Source organism: Protobothrops mucrosquamatus, unplaced genomic scaffold (assembly GCF_001527695.2).
Source record: "Protobothrops mucrosquamatus isolate PMUCROS unplaced genomic scaffold, P.Mucros_1.0 scaffold_302, whole genome shotgun sequence".
NCBI lineage: Eukaryota > Metazoa > Chordata > Lepidosauria > Squamata > Viperidae > Protobothrops > Protobothrops mucrosquamatus.
In genome coordinates this window covers 56,417-66,369 of record NW_015386378.1, presented here as the reverse complement: position 1 = coordinate 66,369, position 9,953 = coordinate 56,417, and the positions used below count along the sequence as shown (strand labels likewise).

The 9,953-nt window shown below is 49.6% G+C and overlaps 1 protein-coding gene and 1 non-coding gene across 2 annotated transcripts in view; one reads left to right on the top strand and one right to left on the bottom strand.

Annotated features, from left to right (window-relative positions):
• SLC27A4 (solute carrier family 27 member 4) overlaps positions 1 to 3,803 on the bottom strand; it is a 14,786-nt gene extending 10,983 nt beyond the window's left edge. The window contains exons 1-2 of the mRNA XM_015832102.1: positions 3,733 to 3,803; positions 3,262 to 3,428 (exon numbers count right to left, since the gene is read on the bottom strand). Of these exons, the coding sequence (XP_015687588.1) occupies positions 3,262 to 3,422 (161 nt within the window). The 5' untranslated portion in view covers positions 3,423 to 3,428; positions 3,733 to 3,803. The remainder of the gene's footprint in view (positions 1 to 3,261; positions 3,429 to 3,732) is intronic.
• A 5,539-nt stretch (positions 3,804 to 9,342) lies between these two features.
• TRNAR-UCU lies at positions 9,343 to 9,438 on the top strand. The gene is made up of 2 exons: positions 9,343 to 9,379; positions 9,403 to 9,438. It is a non-coding gene; the product is annotated as a tRNA-Arg (tRNA).
• The last annotated feature ends 515 nt before the right edge of the window (positions 9,439 to 9,953 follow it).

Below are 9,953 nucleotides of genomic sequence, written 5' to 3'. Positions count from 1 at the left end.
CAAGAGGCAACTGGACTTCCTTTGTTTTTCTTTGAAGACCTTTTGCTTCTCCTCCAAGAAGCATCTTCAGTTCTTCAGAAGGCCAACTGGATTTTGTTCTTCCTTGAAGACGTTTCGCTGAAGAACTGAAGATGCTTCTTGGATGAGAAGCGAAATGTCTTCAAGGAAAATGAAAAAAAAGTCCAGTTGCCTCTTGAAAAAGCACCTTTGGGAAAAAGCGTCAAGGTGGAAGACCCAGGGTGGAAACCAAAGACCAGCATGCTACTACAACTTTTACGATACAATTATACTAAGGGAATCTTGTGAGTCTGAAGACTTTTCCCCCTACCATTATCCCATTGCTGGAGGTTTTAAAAAAAGAGACTGGACGATCACCTGTCCGAGACGATATAGGTCCTCCTGCTTGAGCAGGGGGCTGGACTAGAAGACCACCAAGGTCCCTTCCAGCTCTATTCTATTCAACGTCTTCACAAGAACATGGGAGAGAGGTGTCTGAGACACTGTTTCAAGTTCCCGCTCTAGCCTGAACTCAGATTTTCTCTTCTCTTGTCTTGATTGTGATAGAATCAAGATCAGGTGAAGTGTTAATACCGCTTTACAAGGCCTTGGTAAGGCCACACTTGGAATACTGCATCTAGTTTTGGTCCCCATGATGTAAAAAAGATGCTTAGACTCTAGAAAGAGTACAGAGAAGAGCAACAAAGATGATTAGGGGACTGGAGGCTAAAACATATAAGGAACGGTTGCTGGAATTGGGTATGTCTAGTTTAACGAAGAGAAGGACGAGGGGGGACAGGATAGCCGCCTTCCAGTATCTCAGGGGCTGCCCCAAAGAAGAGGGAGTCAAGCTATTCTCCAAAGCACCTGAAGGCAGGACAAGAAGCAACGGGTGGAAACTGATCAAGGAGAGAAGCAACCTAGAACTAAGGAGAAACTTCCTGACAGTGAGAACAATTAACCAGTGGAACAACCTGCCTCCAGAAGCGGTGAATGCCCCAACACTGGAGCCCCCCACCCCAGCATTTAGGATTCAGTTAATGCAACCCTTTATTGTCAACTTTGGAGAAGATTGTCCCCAGACGCTGGGAGCTCTGCAGAGGAAATCACTCGTCATCAACCTCCTTCTGGGTTGGCGCCCCAAATGTGGACATCCAACCACAGATTAGCAACTGTGCAGTGTGCTGCACAACCACACGCACACGCACACAAACCCGCGCCTCCGGTTCCATGTCAAAAGCAGGCGGAACAGCTTCCGCGGAGGAGCCGCGGCGAATGCAACAATCGGTTGCTGATGAACTTAAAAACGTCTTACACAACTCTGCCCGCCCTGCACAATTGGATTGCGGTTGTCGGCTTCCCCTGGCGCCCGTCCGACAAGAGTCAGCACGCCTTTTGTGGCGTCTGCCGGTTCCCAGGTTCAACCTCTGCAGGGTTGCAAATTCTCGGCTCGCTTAATTTTTTTTTAATTTGCTGGAAAAACTAGTTGAGCCAGAAAGATCCGACGGATTGGCATCAGCTTAAAGGGGGCGTTGGTGGAAATCTGGCACGTTTGCAAAGAAAGATGGCCGGGGAGGGGGGGGGCTTTATGCCTGGAAGGGTCAGCCTGACACAAAACGGGGCTTCTGGGAAAATCCAACAGCTGCCTCAAGCGAGCCACATTTTTGAAATGTTTAGCAAAAAGAGATCCCACCGTTGGCTCTTTCGGCACCAGCCTTCAGCCCCAAAACTCAAGTTGCGTTTCAGACAGAAGAAAGGGTTTTGTTCGTGGCTGCCAGCCTGCGGAACTCCCTGCCTCATGAGATCAGATTGACCCCCTTTTTTGACGTCCTTTGCCAAACCAATTAAGACATTCCTATCTCTGCGAAGGCGTTCGATGCACAGCCAGCCCACGCACGGCTGATGTAATCTGCCGGCGTTTCCTGACACTGCCTTCTGGTGTGTGTTTTGTTTTTTTTTTCCTTCTCTTAATGCCTTCCTTACTTTGCATATTTTTTTTCCTCCCAAAATCTGAGAGTCACTTTAGAGAGTTCAGGGATAAACAAAATAATCCCCGGGGAAGCAGGACACGATGCCAAAGGTTCAGCAGACACAACATTAAATAACATTTTGGGCTCGTTTTCTCCTTTTTGCTCTTTGCCAGCGCCCAGTTAGAAAAACAAAGAAGAAGAAGAAAAAAGACAACTGCTACAAAGCAAGAAAAGGAATTCCCCAAACCTTAGCAGGTTGATTTATTTTTTCAAAGTTAAATCAAGATTCTTCTTTCTTTCTTTCTTTCTTTCTTTCTTTCTTTCTTTCTTTCTTTCTTTCTTTCTTTCTTTCTTCTTCTTCTTCTTCTTCTTCTTCTTCTTCTTCTTCTTCTTCTTCTTCTTCTTCTTCTTCTTCTTCTTCCCCTTCCCCTTCCCCTCCTCCTCCTCCTTTTTCTTCTTTTCTTCTTCTTCTCCTTCTTCTTCTTCTCCTCCTCCTCCTTCCTTCTTCCTCTCCTCCTCCTCCTTCTTCCTTCTCCTTCCTCCTTTCTCTTCTTCTCCTCCTCCTCCTCCTTCTCCTTCTCCATCATCATCCATCATCCATCATCTTCCATCATCATCTTATATTATCATTATTATTATTATTCATTAGATGTGAACCTAATGAATAATAATAATAATAATAAATTAAGATGAAAGATGAAAGATTATGGATTATTATTATATTATTATTATTATTATTATTATTATTATTATTATTATTATTATTATTATTTTGTGCCTTTTTTCTGCTAATACCCAGAGGTCAATTTTTGCTTTAACCTGATTGTCGAACAAGCTTATTTTATGGTGCAGAGAGAATGCCAGGGAAGGGACCTATGGCCGTTTTCCACACTTACGACCGTTGCAGCCTGCCCCGTGGTCACGTGATCAAACTCCAGCCGTTTGCCAACTGACTCGTATTTATGACGGATGCGGTGTCCCAGGGTCATGTGATCCCCTTTGGCGACTTGGCTCATATTTATGACGGCTGCAGCGTCCCCGGGATCACCCAATCTTTTTCCAACTTTCCGACAAGCAAAATCCGTGGGGAGAAAGGCAAGAGCCAGATTCATTTAACAACCACGCGACCCGATGCAGCGATTCGCTTAACAATTGTGGCCAGGAAAGGTCATAAAATGGGGCAAAACTCAACGATAGCAACAGAAAAAATTTCTGAGCTCAGTTGCCGTCGTTAAGCCGAGGACCACCTGCAGACCAAAAGGGAAGGGGGAAGGAAGAAACGCCGCAGACTTACGTAGCGTCCCGCTTGATCGTCTTCACGAAGATCCGGAGGAACTGCCATCCACTGGAGCCCAAATAGAATATGACAAGGGCTGGCACCACTTGAATCCAGGGCAGGTCAAAAAACAGCCGGAAAATGACGGACATTGATAGGAGGCTCACCCAACGCATCATATTGGCCTGAAAGAAAAAAAAAAGAAAAGAAAAAAACAGAAAAAGAACATATTTCTTAATCTGGATGAATCCATCTCTCTTCGCCGAATCGTTCCTTAAATTAATTTGGAAAAAAATTACCCAGTGGAACAGCTTGCCTCCAGAAATCGTGGGCGCTCCCTCACTGGAGATTTGTAAGAAGAGGCTAGACAGTCACCTGTCTTGAGATGGTATAGGTTCTCCTGCTGGAGCAGGGGGCTGGACTAGAAGACCTCCAAGGTCCCTTCCAGCTCTGTTCTATTCTAAATATATCAAATGGGACCCAACGTACTGTGAAAAATGCAGGCTCCTGCTCTTGGTTAACCCTTCTGTTCCTCCAATTAGCGAATTTTTTCCTTCCCTTCTTTCTTCCCTTCCCTTTCTCCAAATGGAGGGAATGCTATTCGGATCGCCACCTGATTAAAAAGACCAAAAAAAAAAAAAAAAGGTCCGCAGATTTAAGTCAAAAGTCCAAAGGCAGTCCAGGGCACAATTACTGCTATGACAAGAATTATAATACTGTAATTATAATTACAAACTCCAGCCTCCTTTGAAGAGGGTAGATCCTCTGCAAGATAGGATCCCTCTTGGGTTTTTCTTGATTGATCGCCAAGTTGATCTCCCATCTTTATGCTGGTTATGACCGTAATAAAGATTGATTTGAATTGATTTCCAGCCTTCAGGAGTATCAGAAGATAGCACTGGTAACCTTTGCTCTCAAGCTGAGTTTGCTTCGATTTTTGGCAGATATTTACATGTGTGCATGTGAATTATTTACTTAGCCAAGGCCAAAAGACTCTTATTTTAAATGAAACATACTTTCCCAAGCTGAATACCAGCATCAAACCCAGCAAGGCAGACGTTACTGGGGCTCCAGACCAGCACATGGCAAGGAAATGTTGAAAGGCGCAGACCGCAGAAGAAACTCGACAACAAATTAAAGACTTTAATTAAAACTATTAAAACCGGAGTAAAAAAAACATTTCGCTGCATTCATTTGCCCTTCGCTTCAGTGTAAATCAAATGCTGCGGGGATCCAACTTTCTGTCCCTAAAACAGGGACAGGTGAGCAGGTTTCATTCCAAAAGATAAAGCAGGAAAAATGCAGAGTTTAAAAATGCAGAGTTTAAAAGCTGGCGGGGAAAAAAATATTACACCTTGTCCAAGCTTATAAATCACATGCCTTACGGGGAAATCAAAGAAAGAAGTCTAATTTTAATTCTAAAAGTTCCCTGCAGGATGAAAACGTTTTTAAGAAAAGCAAAGTCATGCTAAAAAGTAACTGAGCATCCTAGTTCTTGAGATGCTGATGGAAAAGTCATATCCATAGCAATTTGCCCTGGAAATCCATCTTTTTTGGGGATAAAACCACCCAATCCAGCCTTCCAGGTCCACGGTCCTCAAAGATTCCTTAATGTTTCTGGACCCCTTCTTCGCCTCGTTCGGGGCAGAGACAGGACTCAGAAGCCCCCAAGGAAGTCAAGGTAGCAAAGATAGGAAGACACCCAACTAGAATTGAGTCACCCTCCTTAAAAATAAAAATTAATTAAATCACTGGCTGCCCAGGGCGTCTTGGAAGGATGGGGAGAAGGATTTGCAAACCACAAAAGAGATTACGGATTTCAGCCGGTCTGCTGGGATCAAGAGAAATTAAAAGTTTCTCCTCTTTTATCCCAAAGGACGTTCTGATCTGCTTGGCTTCACGTACGTACAAGTTCTAAGTCCAATGTTTGGAAAAATGTCTTCTCTTCCAGGACCAACCCAAACTTGATGTCCATAGAGGTTCAATTCATCCAGGTCATAGTTGACCCAAAGGTGCTTCCCCCCCCCCAAAAAAAGGCAAATGGACTCTGTTCTTCCTTGAAGACCTTTCGCTTCTCATCAGAACTCAAGAAGCTTAAATGGACGAGAAGCGAAACATCTTCAAGGAAACACAAAGTCCAGTTGCCTTCTGAAGAAGTGAAGAAGCTTCTTGGAGGAGAAGCGAAATGTCTCCAAGGAAAAAACAAAGTCCAGTTGCCTTTTTTGGGGGGAAAAAAGCACCTTTGGGAGAATCCAAACTTGAGGATAATGGTCAGAAAGGATCCCCACCCTTCTCCCGGATAGAAGGACATCAACATGATTTTCCTCATCCCAAACTGTCGTTTTTTCCTCTAATATCTACCCTCTTTGTGGTTTCCACCATCTCTAGGGAGTTTTGAACTCTCTCTCTCACCTGCTTGCCTGGGGCTGGTGTCTTGGCTTTGCTGGTGCCCAGAACTTCCTTTTGGAGGCCACCACAGGACCTAATCAGTCGCCACGGTCCTCACCTCTGCTGCTACCTTCTTGAATATGCTCAGGAGACCAGATCTGCATATGCTAAACAGGCGTCTCATTTCCAGCTGAAGCATCCTCTCCCAGGATTTGGGCCAGGCCCTCCCTCTCCAGATTAGATGCTCAGCCTTCTAGGCTGTTTCGCTCTTGGGCAATCGTACCCCCCCCCGTGGGCCCTCTCCAAAGCTCCATACTTGGCTAAGCAGAAAATTATGCCCTCTACACACCTTGCCAGCCTCGCCTCTACCGATGGCACAATAACACCTTGTTTCTCCCGTGGAGCCAAGGGCATCCAGGTGAATCTGATTTTAAAAACATTTCTTCTCCTCTCAGGTTTGCCCCCTTCTTCCATCTTCCTGCCTACAACTGCGGCAATCAAACTGGGTTTTCTGACTCCAAATTCTGCCAGGTTTGCGGATCTCCCCTTTTTAAAAGTTATCGAGCGTTGTTGTCCTTAATAATGCATTGTCTTTTACAAATGGCACAATTCCTTTCTCTTCCTTCTCTCATCCTACTTCCGGGATCACCGTTCTGCTATCAGTTGCGGTTCACACAACTTCCTAACCCCTTTAGCGGAACTGAAGTTTTCAGAGTTCACTCAACTTGGCTGTTTTCCCCCGCTCCCCGTACACAACGGGCCTTAAATTCATCACACAAACAGGCTTTGGAAACCCCCCACAAGGCAGTGTCTGGTTTTATCAAGGTTCAGAAGGAATCCGAAAGTTTTAGCCTTCGCCTGATCTCCAAAATAATTTTGACTTATCCACGGATTCACCCCGAAAACCTTCTGGAACCTCAAGAGGCTTCTGACTTATTACCATTTTGCTTGTCCTCAAAGGAGGAAGGAAAACCCAGCTAAATTCCTCTCTGAGACCTTCCAAAAAGCCGGAAGAAAGTTTCCGCTTCCAACAGGCGGAAATCAGAAGCACGAAGAGGAGGCTTTGAATCGCTCAGCAAACTTGCAAAACGTGATTTGAACTAATGAAACGTATTGGCTCAGAGCTTCCCACTCCTTGCCCTGTGCCAATTGTTATTTGTTTAAAGAAATCCTTGTGTGTGTGTGTGGGGAGGGGAAATGCCCGTTTTAAGTCACTGGAGGTTTTCAAGAAGAAACTGGACAGCCATTTATCCAGGGGGTTGGACTAGATGACCTCCGGGGGTCCCTTCCAACCCTGTTATTCTACGTTCTAAGTAAGGCCCCGAAGCTGACTAAATCAGCGCAAATATTTTATAACCACGAGCATATATATACATACATCATACATACATACATATATACAAATATATATACTGTATATATCGACCTCTCCCTACCCAGGGGGCTGGTTCCCAGCAGACTGGCTGGAAGGCGATGGGCTTTGTAGTCCAGGCTAGTCTTATTTTGCAATCTCACCCCGCATTTTTTTTTTTTTTTTTTTACTGCAGGGGTGGAGAGCCTCTTCCAGCTGTCTCGTCACTGTTTGATGCACCGGGGAGCTTAAAGATGATTTAAAATCCATGGGGAAGGGTCCCCGTTTTTCTCCTCCTATTCGTCCCCTCCCCCTTCCTTTCCCCAATACTCTGACTTGTTGGCAAACAGATCAGCACACGGAGCATGATCAACACACACGCAGACCCACAAATACACTCTTGCCTATTGCATCGGTATGCAAACAGGCACGGGGGGGGGGGGAAACAACTCCTATGCACCATGGATACCCCTCTGTTTGGGAGACCCCCTAGTCACCCCAACCAGGGGGGGGGATACTTCTGGATGGGCAAGGATTTTGCTGCAATGCCTGGGAAGGGAGGGGGGGTGCATTGTTCGCTTGCCCCCCCCCGCTGGGTCTGGCCTACCCCCCCCACCAGCCCACATTGGGAAGGAGGGGGGACAGATGGGGAGTGCAGTCCCCCCACCCCACCCAGGAAGGGGCAGTCTCGGTTCCTTTGGGGGGTGAAGAACCAGGCTGGAAGGGCAGGGGGTTTGACCCAGGACTACCTGATCCCCCCCATCCCAAAGAGTGTGTGTGTGGGGGGGGGGGTCCTCTTCTCTTCACCTCCCCCCCTCCCCAATCTGGACTCCTATTTAATTAGAAGGGAGAAAGGATGGATGGCACGGGTGGGGGGGAGGCCTGGAGGTGGGGGGGGAATCACCCCCTTTTGTTCCCCCTCCCTCCTCGCAGTGGGGACCCCCTGGGCGCGCCCCGCCCCGCCACCCACCTGCGGCCAGTCTCCCCGCATCCCTTTGGAGGCGAAGGCGCTGCTTGCTCCGATCCAGCCCCTGCCAGGCAGTCCCCAAGCGCAAGGATCGGGCTCTTCTTCTTCCTCCTCCTCCTCCTCCTCCTCCCGGCAGATCCCAAATCTGCTGAGCCACCGGCCTTTCCTTCCCGTCCCGGCTTGCACCTGCCCTGCCTTCCCCCATGCGAAGGGCAGCGGCGCCGGCGGGAGGAGGAGGAGGAGGAGGCGTAATTCCGAAGCAGCCTCCGAAGTGATGCCAGATTTAGACGCTGCTCCGGCTCTGGCGCTTGCAGCGCCCAGAGGACCCTCCAGGGGGCGCCCTCGGCCCTCCTCCCGCAAGGCACGGCGGGAGTTGGAGTTCCTCCCGCCTTCCCAGCCACGGGAGAGGGGGGGAGGCTGTATAAAGCGGGGCGATCCAGAATTGCACGGGAAGGGGGGGTGCACACCCGTGCAACCTCCGTGCACACGACGCCCAAAGCGTGCAGGCGGAAGCAAGGGGAGGGAGGGTGGGTGGGGGGCGTCTTTGGGTTTTTCTGCCCCCCCCCCGCCCTCCGTGCAATTCGGGGCAATTTGCAGGGAGAGCCCCCCTGGGCCAAGAAACGAAGCGACCCCCTCCCCTCGCTCCCTTTTACACCCGTGCAGCCCCCGTGCACACGACGCACAAAGCGTGCAGGCGAAAGCAAGGGAAGGGAGGGCGGGGGTCTTTGGGTTTGGCGATCCAGAATTGCACGGAGGGGGGGGGAACACTCCAAAGGGGGAGGACGCACCCGTGCAACCTCCGTGCACACGACGCACAAAGCGTGCAGGCGGAAGCAAGGGAAGGGAGGGAGGGCGGGGGGGGTCTTTGGGTTTTTCTCCCCCCCCCCCGCCCTCCGTGCAATTTGCAGGGAGAGCCCCCTGGGCCAAGAAACGAAGCGACCCCCCCTCCTTCCCTTTTACACCCGTGCAGCCCCCGTGCACACGACGCACCAAGGGTGCAGGCGAAAGCAATGGAAAGGAGGGCGGGGGGTCTTCGGGTTTGGCGATCCAGAATATGCACGGAGGAGGGGGGGAACACGCCAAAGACCCCCGCCCACGGCTTTGCACCCGCGCGACTCCCGTGCACACGACGCACAAAAGCGTGCAAGCGAAAGCAAGGGAAGGGAAGGCGGAGGGGGGGTGTCTCCTTCTGCAAAGGGGAAGGGGCGGCGCTGCTCCGTGGACCCCAGCGCTCCCCAACGGAGGCAGCTCCGGGTTCCCCTCTCCACGCGTGGTCAATGCAAAGAGAAGTGGGGGGGGGGAGAAACAGCTCGGCTGGGGCTTATGGGCCGCCGCTTGTGGGGGGGAGAGTCCGGAGCAGAGGGCGCGCAGGCTGCGCTGCGAGAGCGCGTGGGGCTCTGTGGCGCAATGGATAGCGCATTGGACTTCTAGATCTAAATGACGGGACGGAGTCATTCAAAGGTTGTGGGTTCGAGTCCCACCAGAGTCGCGTGTTTTTTTGTTTTTTGGGGGGTGGTTTTATTTTTGCAGTTTAAAGAAGCAAGGAAACGAATCGCCGCTTTTGGAAAGTTACGGCAGGAAGGGAAAAGATGAAAAAGTAAAAAAAAAAGAGAAACTTTGGGAAAAGTTTCCTTCGGCGGGTTGCACGCTTTCTCACGGGACGGAGAGAGAGAGAGAGAGAGAGAGAGAGGGAGGAAGAAGGGAAGTGGAGGTCCTTCTGCCCCCCTTCTGCCCCCCCCCTTTGCTTCGTTCCCCTTACTCCCTTTGGACAACTATTTGTTTGAAATGTTATGGGGTCTCCTGCTTGAGCAGGGGGTTGGACTAGAAGACCTCCAAGGTCCCTTCCAACTCTTGTCATTCTATACTGGGCTGTGCTATTCCTCCGCTGCGCTGCTCCCCCCACCCCCGCCAGCCAAGAAAGCAAGGAAAGATGTGGAGGGTTACTGTGCGCCAACCGGGCGCACGCGGGCGCACGGCTGGAAGCGCCAACGCGAGCGCAAAAAA